At 43.9% G+C, this 14,526-nt stretch overlaps 1 protein-coding gene across 1 annotated transcript; it reads left to right on the forward strand.

Moving 5' to 3' along the window:
- Positions 1 to 13,031: 13,031 nt before the first annotated feature.
- Positions 13,032 to 13,856, forward strand: LOC136508894 (glutaredoxin-C15-like). Its single transcript, XM_066503673.1, has one exon. The coding sequence runs from the start codon at positions 13,119 to 13,121 to the stop codon at positions 13,431 to 13,433; it is 315 nt and encodes a 104-aa protein (XP_066359770.1). The 5' UTR covers positions 13,032 to 13,118; the 3' UTR covers positions 13,434 to 13,856.
- The last annotated feature ends 670 nt before the right edge of the window (positions 13,857 to 14,526 follow it).

A 14,526-nucleotide genomic window follows, 5' to 3' on the forward strand; every position in this document is an offset into this window, starting at 1 on the left:
TTTGAACACGGACCGAGAAGGGGAGATCCCCAAGCACAATACTCTAAAACTAGTATAACTCGTGAGAAGTTGGTTTAAACTTGAATAAATATCTTTGACAATAATTATAGGAAACATAAAGAAAGAATAATAGGTTTGCTCACTGGCGGACCCAGGACCTGACGACGACCCTGGGCTTCAGCTCCATTAGATCTAATTACTTTATGGCCCATGTATAATGAAGATTAGGCCTAATAATCTGCTACTTAGCCCATAAACTGCCTAGGCTTCTAAAACATTCTGGGTCCGCTACTGGGTTTTCTTAACATAGGAATATTTTTGTTCATGAATTACCTATTGTGAAGCGCTTGTAATTTTAGCAATATTTTATCTTTGGTTAGCATGAAATTCTGATTAAACACATCTCCGTTAATTGACTCACAGAGACAATTTCTTGCAATCTAGCACGAGCATTGAGGTGAAAATCATTTTCATCACTAGAGGTGGGCATTATTGTGATTCTTTATGGGTTTCGTCCCATCCCTATTAACTCTCCAAACAGACCAACAATTTCTATGTAGCAAGACATTCTAGCATGCTAATAGGAGAAGTTAGTGCCATCAAAGTCCGAGGTCTACCAATATCTATTCTTTCCACTCAAAAGAGTGTCTAGCTCAACAACAATTAAGCCAAGGTCCAAATTCGAGCCAACCAGATCTAATACCAATAGAAGGGACTATGACGCCTAAAAAGGGGGTGAGGTGGGGTGGGGTGGGGTGAATTTAGTAACTTAAAACTAATGGTCTCTAAAACCTACTTATCAAAACCTATGCAAGGTATCTATTTATCTAGATGTGCACTATGGTTTTGCTAAGTGTTGTTATCTCCAACGTGAAAGAGTCGTGCAACCTAGGTTCCAATCCTATTTAACTAACCTAGCAAGGTAGACTAGGGATGGTAAAGCACACAACCAAGAAAAGCAAGTAAATGCAGAGAGCATAAATGAGTTAGAGATATGCGAACTCCTAGGATGACTATTTTTCTAAGGTATCGAGAAGCTCATGCTTTCCACAAGTTCTTGTTGGAGCCCCTCGAAAGGATGTCTTCGCAAGGGCCAAGCTCCCAGTCGGGTAACTCTATGGATAGCCCACATTACCTCCCCACACCCAAGTGGGTCTCTATTTGGCCTCTCTCAGACCACTTCCTGTCATCTCCACTATCGGGCATCCGGACTAATCTCTGCAGGCCTCATTTGATCCCCGTACACCAATGGTGGCCACACCAGAAACACAGTTGGTGTGATCTCGCAAGATTGCAAGCCCCTTGGGTACACAATGGTGTGCGCAACTGGTTAGCAAGAGGTATGCAAACCTAAGCCCTTCTCAAAGCACTAACGCTCATCGTCTAATCTTCCTTAAGCGCTTTTGGTCGCTAGAAAACTATATAAGAGATGAGCCTCAACTCACAAGCAACTTTCCTCAGCTCCAACAACACACAAAGGGCCAGCCAATGGGTTATTTATAGCCTCTCCCCCGAAATACAGCCATTGGAGGGCCTTTCTACAATGTTTTCTATTTGAAATCATTTACATTACTAAATATTTGTTTAATGTTCTAAGATTTTGAAATTTAAAATTTAGAAATTTTAAACTACATTGGACGTTGACATGATCTAAACTAAAGTTGTAGATGTTAATGGAATCTAAACTTTACAATTGACAAATTTTTATTTGGAAACATTTAGAGTCCCAAATATTTGTTTCAAAATTCTCAGATTTTGAGATTCATTTTTTTTTAATTTTTGAAACTATCTCAGATGGAGACAGACCCTGTATCAAAATTGTAGAACTCGACAAGGTCTAAAACTTTGTAGTTGAAATGTTTTCATTTGGGAGCTGAAATATTTAGTACAAGATTATGAAATGTTGATGAAAAAGATAGTACCATATATACTCATAAATGTGCTGTAGGCTGTGAGCTCGAATCCTAAAATACACTGATTTTTTGTTGCTTTTTGTGTTTTTGAAACCCATTAATAAAATTGCAAACCTCTGTTAATTGATTCATTGTTAATAAAAATGTCTGTCTACGCATATGTGTGTAACACTCTAGGTCTAAAATCTGCTTATGGCCCAACTCCTCACTATGCAACGGATGCGAATGTGCGTAGAACCTCACTTATACCCTCGGGACAGGGTGTTACACTAAAAATCCAACATTTAATGTGATGGGGATGGGGTTCCTGATCTTCCGTCAGATAGAGACAACTATCATTTTGGTGGAGATTGACACATAGATCCGACTTCATCACAAAGACCATCTGAACCCTGCAACCTTAGCACCATTTCTCCTCTAGTTATCAACCGTGTCACAATTGGGTTAACCTCGCCAAGAAGGCTAATCTCTGCCTGCGAAACAAAAAACACAAGAAAGAACTCAAAAGTATGAAACTCATTTGAAGTGACAATTGCAGATGAATGATTAAGCACTCAAAGTTGGGGTTTCATAACCCATGGTGGTGACTGTTCGAGGACAAATTGATCTAAAGAAAAACTCAAACCCTAACATGGGCGGTGATAACTCAATATACTGTCTAAGGGACATGTATAACCCCTGGAAGAGCCTCGTAATGGGCTCAAAGACGATAGAAGACCCATCGGACCTAAAGATAGTATTGTAGTACCCTGACAAATTCTAGATGATGACTTATTTTGATGATTCTCATTGACTCCAATGAAATTTTGAGGTGAAATGAACACCATGAGTTAGCTTATGAAATTATCTTTTCATGCATATGTGGATCATCAAAAACAGAGTCCGTATGCGTTTGGGACGTCCGTTTTACTACAGGCTGGTCCTAGAGGCCGAGGCTAACTCGAACTCAAATTGGACCAGGCTTCTCTCTTGACTTGGACGTCCTTGCTGGTCTTCTCCGCCTCCACACTTCTATTCAAGTACCACATGATCCTCTCCAATGTTCCTAAGCATGATAATAACTTTGTTAATAAGTAGCAATCTATTTACAAAACTATGAAATTGATCACTTAAGAATGAGCTCCTCTGGATTAAATTGTTGCATTCGACCTGCGGCAGTTGAAGGATCAGCAGGTGCATCCGAAAGAGTCATGTACTCATATATATTTTAAAGAGCATCGCAACGCCTCACTATAACCAAGGCAGCCGACTATTTGATATGGTGCTGTGCCATGTGTGCATATATATGTTAACAAGTGAAAACATTAATCACATTATCAAATTAAAGTCAACTTAAAAGAATCAATAATGGGCCGAGAATAAAGAAAAAAATGGACAATACTCTATATTATCGGGAAAAGTAACCTTATTTATTTTCTTGATTATATATAGACCTCTTTATTCTCTGGGTCGGTTCCTCTGATCACATAGGTCGTTTAAATAAAGCACTTGCCACAAATGGAACTAAAGCTCCACTTCCATGGCAGGATCTTTCTGTTATATGTTGGACCAGATGCATGGCAGTAGCTAAGAATCATAGCATGATCGTTGTATTATATACTCATTTTGACAAGTCACAATGTAAGTTTAATAAAATTGGGGCTCTTGCGTTTGTACCCTTGTTTTGTATCAAAATTGTGATTTTGCCCCTATTTTTTTTGACTTTGTGAATTTACCTCTACTGTGCCATTCACGAAGCATCAGTTTGCCCCTGCTCCGTCTTCCACCCCTAACGGTGTTAAACTTTGTACAAAAGACATGAATGCCCATGCGATTTTGCCCCTTGTTTTTATGCCTAATTGTGATTTTGCCCCTGTCTGGCCAAGGCTCGGTTGTGCGCGGCGCGGGGTTGACCGTCCGGCCATGGCGCGGCCATCGGAGATGCGGTGCTGGGGCCTAGCCGCTGGGGCGTAGGGTCAGGCTGTGGCCGCTGGGGGTACGGGGACGGGGCGCGGGGCCGGGCTGCCTGTGCGCTGTGCCGAGGACGCGAACGCCGCCGGGGGAGGCACGTGGATAGCGCACGGGCAGCTCTCAATCTCGTGCTCCGGTCCACGAAAGCGCGAGCAGGGCGGCTCTACAGCACCAGGGCGACATCGAGAACTCGGTTGGCCGGTTCTTGGCGGTAGGAAGTTGGCAACGGCGGCGGTCCACGACATCAAGAAAAACGGCGACGGTCCAGGGCACTGGCACAACCGCGGGGAAGGCAAGGGGGCGCAGCTCGCCGGAGCAGTCTCGTAGCCGCATGCATGAGCCGGTAGGTCGGCCCCGTGGTGGCTCCTCGTCGTCGGCGCGTGTGCGGGCGCGGGAGGGCGACGGCTCCGGGTCATAGGCAACACCAGCACGAGGAAGGAGGAGCGGCACCAGCGGGAACTGCACAGCGGGCGGGGACGGAGCTCCGTGGGTGGCCGGAGATAAGAGGAGGGCCATGGCCGAGGATGAGAGGAGGGGCGGAGGAGAGGCACGGCCGGCCCGGCAGCCGGCGGCGGGGACACGCTGGTGGAGAATGGGAGCCACGGGGATCTGCTCGTCCGTCGAGATGCTCGGAGACGTTATCGCCAGGCTGCTCGTCCATCGAGCACACACTGGAGCTAGGGACGTCGGCGAGGAAGCATCGTCGCCGAGTTGCTCGTCCAGCGCGGACTCCTTTCTCGCTCAGATCCCAGGCGAGAGCGTGAGCAGGATGGGCAGCCCTCATGGATCCCAGGTAGGACAGATCCAAGGCAGGGCGTTGGAGGGCTGCGGCGGCCTAGGGGACGGCAACGAGCAGCCAACCTCATGGCCCCGGGGAGCAGCGCCTGGGTGGAGGACGGCGGCGCCTGGGGTGGAGGGCGCGCCTAGAGGAGGGTGGCAGCGCCTGGGGTGGAGAGCGCCTCGCGCTTGCTGGAGGAAGCCGCATGGAGAGGAGCTCGTCGGAGGAAGCTCGCGCTCGTGTGGAGGGGAGCTCGCCGGAGGAAGCTCGAGCAACCCTAGCCGGCAACGCCGGGACGAGCGGGCGCCGGAGTGTGGCGGAGGGAGGAGGAGACACGCCGGGGGGAGCGGGAAGGAGGGAGGAGGAGCTGCCCCGCACGCGACGAGCCCCCCCCGCCAGGAGCCGTTGCCGCACAGCGCGCCGTGCGCTGCCAACGCCGCCGCCGTCGGATGCCCCCGACGCCCCGGTCGATACAGCCGGCCCGTGAGAAAGGCACAGTTTCCTTACAAAGGCTGAATACAAGGATAATGGGCAATTTGATCTTTTTGCCTTTGTTTTTCAGATTTTGAATCTTTTTAATTCATTTATTCCATGACCATCTGACGGCATCCAAACCAGGGGCAAATGGATGATTCAATTCAAAATAGCAAGGGCAAAATCACAAAGTTGAGAAAACAAGGGCAAAATCGCAATTAGACTCCTGCATAAGGGCAATAACACCATTTTCCCAATAAAATTCTAGTCAAATCATGATGTAACTGCATCATTTTAAAAAGATTACTTTGCTAAGTTAAGAATGTATGTGTAGCAATTGATTGGCTGGATGAAAGGCTGGCCGGACATAGTAAAGTTGCATGCATATTGCCTAAATTAACCTTCACATATACTACCTTTGTCCTAAAAAGATGCGGTTCATCAAATTCCATATTTAGTCAAACTTTAACTATATTTATAAAAAACAATCAATATTTATAATTGTAACACAACGTAGGTATCCCATACAAAAAATATATGCAATATTTGATATCATGAATATTGAAGCTTTTTTAATAAATTGATCAATCAAGTTCAAAGTGGTTTCACTCCGTACTATGCTAGAATGAGTATGTTGTACGTGTGCAGCAGATCCGGTCCAGCTGGCTATACGTACCCATTCTCATGCCCAAGTCTATCGGAGCCCATATATATAACATATTAAAGACTTGGACCTAATTCAACCCAAAATACTAGCACGATGGATGAGGATTTCCCATCTTATATGTTGTGCTCCTTTACCATCAATTTTTGACGTGAGACTAAATCTAATAGAGTATATAATGTATTGTAGGGTTTAAGATCCTGTATTGAACTTCACGTATATGTGCAAATATATACGCAACTACAACTTAGATAATAACCCTGTAGTCCATAGTGACAATGGGATGTATAAAGGCGAAAAATATACACTCATAGGATATGTAAAACATCACGATCAGCACCTCACCAAACACTAGACCTAAACCTAGAGCAAGCACAATTAAACGGGTCTAACTAGCCTAAGCACTACACTAATCACCTATCTTCTCTTAAGGACTTGTGGTGCCTAGAGCACTTGGTGAAGTGTCTCAACACTCCTATATCTTCATCACACTGTGACACCCTCAAATGAGCTGGCTATGGGGGGTATATAGCTCCAACTCCAAGTACAACAGCTTCTGCGCATGCACGGGACTCCGGTTCACTCACCGGAGGGATCTGGTGAGTGCCACGTTGACTAGCCATTGAAGATGACCGTCGGAGGTTTCCAAGTCTGGTGCGGGCTCTGATGTTACACCGAATAGGTCCGGTGCATTGAAACTGCCTCCAAGCCGCGCTACAACCCTCTCTATAGTATAGAATGCTTTGGTAAGCACTCCGTTGGCCCGTTGCTGTCACCGGACATGTCCTGTGAGTGATCCAGCACACCTTCTTCTTCTCTTGTGCTCACCTTGCGCTTCCATGCTCCTCAGCACCTAACACCGGACAACTCTGGTGCCCCTATTGCAGCAGCCCATGGGACAATGCATATGTACACTCCGGTGCTTCCTCTCTGCTAATACCGGATAGGTCTGGTGCACACAAAAGTGTGCAATGAACTTCGTTTCTTCGCGTGTCTTTGTCCGAGCTTCTTTTAACTTGTGTTTTAAACTTTCAACATGTCCTCTAATGTGTTGTTTGAGGTGTTTGATTATCCGAATCACCACTTTGCCTAAGTCCAAGTCCACCTTGCATTTATTTGGACTATAACTTATATACAAGCAAACATCATTAGTGCAATTAGTCATGTTGTTCATCAAACATCAAAGCAAACTTAATCCATAGGTCTGACCGAGTTGGTCAGTGCAGGCTTAGTGCAACGCCCTAGTGTTAAGCATGCATTTGACATTGGCATTTCATGAGCACAAGGATCATTGATCATTCATGAGCATGAGCATCTCAAATTGTATCTCTATGATTGCCTATATTATATGTGTTGTCACTAAATGCTTTACATATGCTAGGGTTTACATGTGACCAATGTATAAAATACTTATGGGACCTTAGGGGTACCTTAAACATGTTTAGAATGTCATATGGAACAACTTTGGTATTCATGACTTGGACCAATTTGGCCCCTAAGTCATGGTTATAGTGTAACATACCATTTTCAAGTTGTATGTTTGACCTAAGTTGAACTATAGCATAGAGTGCTTGCAAGACATTGCACCCTTAAGCAAAGTTGTAGTACTTGACTCGAGTAATAACTTTTATTTTTGGGTCCAGACCTAATTCGGTGCATAGCATGCTCAAAAATAGCTCACAAGTAGCAATAAATTACAATTGTGTTACAGTTTCAATGTACCGATGTTTGATGTGCTGTAGTTCGTAAACTAGGCCGATCTAGACCAAACTCATTTAAGAAAAGTTGGAATTTACATGTAGCTCTACAACTTTGATTATTATAGTTTTTACTGAATCACGCTGGTTTGAGAGATATAGAGTGAGGAAGGTGATGGTTTCAGTCGAGCTGAAACGGCTTATGTCGATTCAGGGCAGGCCGGTGGTGGCCGACTGTCGCAGGCCACGCTCGCCATTTGGTGACCATATGTCGGTGTGGCCCCCACTAGTCTGGCCGGGGAGAGCCTCATTATTGCTACAACACGCCCGTCTGCATCTCTCTCGCTCACTTCCTCTCCCTAGCTCGCTCTCGCACTCGCTAGCGGAGCACCGTGCTCACCATTACTGCCACTATGCTCCACCACCGCATAGCGCCATCGTCGCTGCACCACCATCCAATTCAGTTTGCCAGCACCTCCACCGTAGTCACCTCTTCCACCCCGACCCGCTATTCCCTCTTGCCGAGCCTTGGTAAGGGCATATTTTGCTTCACCGTTGCCACAACCTCGTCGGAGCATCGCCGCTCGCTCAGCTTACCGTGGCCGCACCATTCCACCATGCCTCCTGTCCTCCTTTTCTCCGATTTGTAATCGTCTTGTGATCCTTACGCTTAGGTAGGGGCTTGGCTTGATGCTACTGCTTGGTCGTGCGGGAACACGCCGCCGCTCCCGCTGCAGTCGCCATGGCCGCCGAGGTGTTTGAGCTCGCCATTGCCGAGCTGGCCTATCGCCTCCCGTCTCTTTTGCGAACATTAGGTTGAGTGAGACTAGACCTAGCAGATGGCAAGATGGAGACCTGCCTTTCAACACCGTTTAGCCGGAACGGCGAGAGCGCCACCGTGCTCTGTGCGCCGCCGCCGCGGCATGCACATGGTCGGAGCTCGCCGCTGCCTCACCGGAACCCTAACCACCCTTGATAGCTTCGTCGGAACCCTAACCACCCTTGATAGCCTCGCCGTAGCGCACCTCATCGAAGCCCATGATGACTAGAGAATGATGGCATACCGTGGCGCCGCCTCCACCGTCCGCCATTGCTGCCGGCAAGGGTGCTCTAGTGCACCTCGGTCCAACGAGGGACACCACAGGGTGCGTGGGAGTGCGGGGACTGCAACCGTGATGACGTCACCACCGGAGACCTCACCGTCGGCGAGCTATCGCCGGTCAAACACCACCTCTGTTTGGTGTCGCTGACGCATGGGTCCTGCTGACCAGCGGGCCCCATCTGTCAGTCACTGGGTTGTGTTGATTTTTTTTATTTTTCACATATTTGAATGCCAACTTCAAAAAAATTCATATCTAGAGCTAGGTGTGTCCAAATGGGGTGAATCAAATTTTGTTTGTTTAATCATAAAGTGTAGTATTTGATAAAAATATGAAACTCACTATTTGGGATGTTTTTTGGGAGAATTAAATGGAGCTAGATAAGTGCTTTTAAATTCTTTGCAATCTTATAAAATATATAACTTTAGCTAGAAAAGTGATAAAATTATGATTTCAATTTTGTTGATCTTGTGTTGACTTGCTCTAGTGAGAAAAAATATTGAACTTTGCAGTAAACTTGATTGGAGTAGGGTCTTATTATTTATCTTTTAATAAATAGTGTTTTCTAAGCAAATTCATAAGGAGAAAATAAGTAACTTATTGCCATGCAAATTTTTGTACAACGTTAATGGGTTTTAGGGAAGCTAAGAAAAATATGAAATATGTTGTTTGGTACTTTTGAATAGGGATAACTATTTTCACTAAAGTCAGCCATTATAACTTGTCATTTATGTTGAGGGTGTTGTACTTGTCTATTTGGCATAAAATTTTTATTGGAGCCTACTGGGACCATATATGAACGACTGTACTTTTCTCAGAATTTATTGTGCACTTTTATTATATTTTCTTTATTTCACATTAGTGTCCAAATAAATTAATAAAGGCATTTAAATAATTTATTTGGGCTTGACCATCATATTTTCTAGAGTGTGTATGATGCCTATGAACTATTGGTTCCTTTGGTTGTGCCCAATTTTGATTCCTTGTATGCAGTAAAATATTATGGCTCTAAAATTCAATTATAGAACTTGTTTGGATAGATTCTGTTGCTAGGTGTTTTGCATAGGTAAAATAGAGTTTTCTGTAAAAATGGTCAATAACAAAGTTGTAGCGAATTTCTTTATCTAGCTTATGTCAAAATTTTAGGGCAATAGGCTAAATGGTTTGAGAGTTATAGCTATTAGAAGTTGGTCTTCCGAAATACTTACTTTCTGGAATTTTTGAATAGACCTAGAAAGTTTACCTGTTTTGGCTAGGATAGTAGTTGAATCAGCTTTTAGTGATTAAATGAAAGTTGTAGGAAATTTTAAAATCTTTCCAGAAAGTCCAGAATCATAGCATTTGGTTGAGTAGAAATCCAGTTATGATTTAAACTTGTAGCTGTTATGTTATGGTCCAAAAATAGACTTAGTAAGGATTCTTGAAATTCTAGAGAAGAAATATGCACTTACTCAGTAACTAAGAAGTTAACATGGTTATCATCCTAATGACCTAATATGACAGTCATCATTTAACCATGCGCATTATCATGACATGTCATCCACGACCCATCTTATGCATTCATGATTCTTAGTTTTTGCATATGCATGCAATAGGTGCGACAGAAGAAATTACCGTGTTCGAGTACGAGGCCGATCCCCAAGAAGAGCATTAGGAAGTGCAGCAATAGGAGGTCCTAGGAGAAGGCGAGCCCGATGGTGAATAGTTGCCTAAGTGCCCAGATCACTAGCCCTCAACCTTTGTGAAAGGCAAGCCCCGGAGTATTCTAAGCCTCCTATGTTTTCGAACTATCAACTTGAGTCCTTTTATGTTGATGCATTAAGTACTAGGAATTGATTGGAACCACTTGTTGCATATATCTTCCTTGTATATATATATATCTTGAAATTCTATGTAGGTTCAGGATCGAATATATGCTTAGCCATGCTTAGTCAGTAGAAGTCAGGTGATTACCTGTCACCTCCATAATATAGATGGATAACAAACCACGGTTGGCTATATGTGCTAGTGTGGAATATAACCATGTGTTAATGAATATAGAAGACCGGGCGGGATCGTGATAAAGAAGCAACAAGGCATGGAGGTCTTGGGTGCCTATTTATCTTCGTCTGTGTCGATTAAGGACCGATTCGCTGTATGTCCTCATGTCATGTTGAACGCATACCTAGCACTTAGTTGGCTGGATCCGATGATACGACCGCGAAGCCGAGTAGCTCAATTTAGGTCGGGCCCCGATAAGTGAAAGTGCGCACACTGGAGGCAGTAAGGATGTGCGGAGAGCCAATGGCATGAGTCCAAGGGAGGGACTGGGTCCCGATCTTTCTGGCAGATTGGTCAAATCTCTGATGGTGCAGTGCTGATCGGACCTGTGAATAAGTCCTGAATTGTACCAAAGATGACCTGAGGCTACCTTCGTGGGGTGTGCCTCGATTTGTGTTAGGAATAAATTCCCTAGCTGGGTAGGAATCGATTCGAATCGCTGTCTCTCCCGAATAGTAAGAACTTGACTGAGCAGCGGCAACGTAGAAGCACTAATTGAAGCTTGATGGTTATGATGTTGCTCAAATTACTCTTATACCGGATATGGTTACTAATGCTTGTTAGCTTAATCAAGTGATTGCTATAGTACAGGTGCTAATCTAGAGATGCTTAATTGAATAGGTATTCAAATTGATGCTAGAGGTACTAAATCTCCAAGTTATATTACTTAAGTTTTTTATGCAAAATGTTGTCAAGCTAACTCTACCTCTTAAAGCCATGCGTACTCCTTGGTGTCTTATTATTTTGGTTTATGATGGGTAAGTTTAGCTGAGTACATTCTCGTACTCAGGGTTTATTCTCATTTGTTATAGATGATGTGATGTACCATGGTTATTGCAAGCACTACATAACTCCTGCTGTTGATGGAGAGTAACACCAACGGTATGGTCGTTCTATATCATTTCAACTATGTGCTTTTGTTGGAGATGATCCTAAACTGGCTATGTATTTCAACTATCTTGATGTTGTTTCAAAACTATGTTGCTTCCGCTACTTCTAAATTTGAGTTGTAATAACTTTGTTGAAACTCCGATGTATGAGAACTATTTGGGAACCTGTTGTAACATGTGACTGGTTGTGTTGAATCATGTACGATCTTAGTTTGTACATTGGTTTGTTTGAGATCCTTTGTGTGATCACTTCGGTGATTGCTATTGTACTTGTGCTCTTATAATTTGGACGGTTCTGTTACACTTAGTACCTCCCTCCTAGGGTGGTCAGAGTTCAAGTCCAGAGGGACTCACTCTCGTGGCTTCGACCGTAGCGACCATGAGGGAAAAAAACTCCATCATCTATCCCACATCCAAAGCACAGGTCTGTGGCTAGCTCATCTCATGGAGCTGCGGTGCCGCTGTGTGAGTGTGGGGCAGGGGTTCAGGGTTTTTCTCGATCTGTGTGAGACGATTTTCTTCTTAATCCGGAATACCCGGGGGGCTGTATAGCCACCACGGATCGAGTTTTTTTTAATGGTCCATAGGGTCTATTTTCCTTATGACTAGGCTCTTGCCCTTTGATGTCTATGGTTCAATAGGATTGGAAGCAAGATGATATAATAATTCTGGCTCAAAACAAAACCTTAGGCATTCCAACTTTGGAAAGCCACACAATGTGTAGTTCACTCTTTTCAGTGAGATAGTATATATATTACATGCACATTTCACACTTCACTTCAAATATCTTGAAAAACAGGTGCTCAATTAATTACTTCATTCCATTGCAGAATTGAAAGGTCATATGTACCATCATCTTGTCGTTTTCTTGTCACTGACCAGTCTTAGTGGGGATTTAATGAGAGTTCATAGTTATTAGATAGCCAAACATGACATAGTATATATGAAGAGAGATGATAAAAATTTCATAGGGATAAAACTGTCTGCATTGTTTTGACGTACTTAGAAACTGGAACATGAAACGCTCGCTGAGACTAGCCTAATTATCCTGAATTAAAATAGTAGCATTATTAAAGAAATCTTCTTAGCTCTGAATTGACTTGCATGGCTTAATCGTTTGGCTCAACTTGTTTATAACTCCTAGCTTCACTACTGTCAACACACAAATTCAGACAATAGAAAATTACGCTATTAAGATGGCCAATTAACATATGCTAAAGTAGTGGATTGTGTAATACATAATTTAGTCATGATTTATTAAAAAATACTAATTAAACAGACGACATATTTTTAAAACAATTTTAACAAAAAAGAAACTAAACGATAGAGACAGTATTATGCACACGTCGTCGAAGATATATCCTTATGCCCATTGCGCACAATCTCTCTCTAGATATATCTCTGCGAATCTCTGTCCTCTCTCTATCTCTTACAAGCATCCACTATTCTCCACTTCCTCTATAGGATTCGGATGCACGCTATAAAAGGGCCTTACAGCCTGCACTCGCAAGGCACACAACCACGAACAAACACTTCAGCACATACACAGCCACACATACACACACACTAGCCCAGTGTTCGCTAGCTAGCTAGTCAGCTGAAGAAGACGGTGATGGCGGAGAGGGTGTCGAGACTGTCGACGGAGAAGGCGGTGGTTATCTTCACGACGAGCCAGTGCCCGATGTGCCACACGGTGTCGAGCCTCTTCTACGAGCTCAGCGTGTGCACGGCCGTCCACGAGCTCGACAAGGACCCGCGCGGCCGCGAGATGGAGCGGGAGCTCGCTCGCCGCCTCGGACGCGCACCGCCTGTCCCCGCCATCTTCATCGGCGGCAAGCTCGTCGGCTCCACCGACAAGATCATGTCACTGCACCTCGCCGGCAAGCTGGTGCCCATGCTCAAGGGTGCCGGCGCCATATGGCTGTGAATCCATCCGTCCATCCCCATCCATCGATCCATCCAAAATTCCAAATCACTCGCCCTCGAACCCCCAATTTTGCTGGGTTTATAATACATACATATAAATTTGCGGCTTACATGCATGCAATTAGTTGAGCTATAGAGTGTGCTCACAAGTATGATCGAGGTACCTATCTTGACCGTCTGATAACAAAGCAGGGACGGCTAGGATTTTTACCGGTGCGGGACAAATCGTTATGCCGAATAGGCAAATATATAGTTTCCAAGAAGAATATGAGGGAAGTTTTGTATCCAGGAGAGTGTAATAACTTCTAGCTGTGCTAAAAAGGGTGAGGAATGGCTATGTAGCTAATCCATGACTTCGAATGTAAATGGACATGTGTAACGCTGCGCTTTCCAGCATTTTCAATGAGATGTGATTTTTGAATTATCTCAACTGATATATATTACTACTACACAAACGAATTTTAGGAATGCCTTTATTTTAGTCAGAGGTAGCTCTATTAAGAACCGCCTCTAGAAATGGTATATAAACCGCCTTGTCAATAGAAATCTAACTGCCTCTAAAAATAGCTGAAAATTCCATGTGACTAAAATAAAGGCATGGTTTAAACTCTATGGTTTAAACTTTTTTATTTGAATGTATATATGGTGTCGAATATACACTATGATACTTATTAAAGTGAATAGAAAAGGATTTCATGGCCCACTTGGTCACCAGTGATTTTGAGGTGGAGAGTTAAGAAAGGAACGCCCGAGGCTTGTGATTGAGTTCGATTTTTTTTGACGAAACTGATTGAGTTCGATTTCGCGTGTGGCCGGATGCATGAGTATTTCACATGAAAACCAAGATTTATGATGCTCGATCATGAGCATTTCTCCTAGGGTCAAAATTGTTTTGCTATTTTTTAGCCTGATTTGTAAATTTTATAAAATGATTTCTAGAGGCTGCTAGATTCCAGCCCGTCTCTTGAAATCGATCTATAGCTTCACAAGTAGAGGTGGGCCAAGCAGCCGCATCCACAGACCAATTCTAGCCACCTTTGAAAAAGCTTTCCATGTATAGTGGCGTATGTAAGTATAATTAAAAATGGTAAAAA

Source organism: Miscanthus floridulus, chromosome 15 (assembly GCF_019320115.1).
Source record: "Miscanthus floridulus cultivar M001 chromosome 15, ASM1932011v1, whole genome shotgun sequence".
NCBI classification, from domain to species: domain Eukaryota; kingdom Viridiplantae; phylum Streptophyta; class Magnoliopsida; order Poales; family Poaceae; genus Miscanthus; species Miscanthus floridulus.

Excerpts from the sequence above, each read along its gene's own strand:
- LOC136508894 (XM_066503673.1), top strand. The coding sequence starts at position 13,119 with ATGGCGGAGAGGGTGTCGAGACTGTCGACGGAGAAGGCGGTGGTTATC.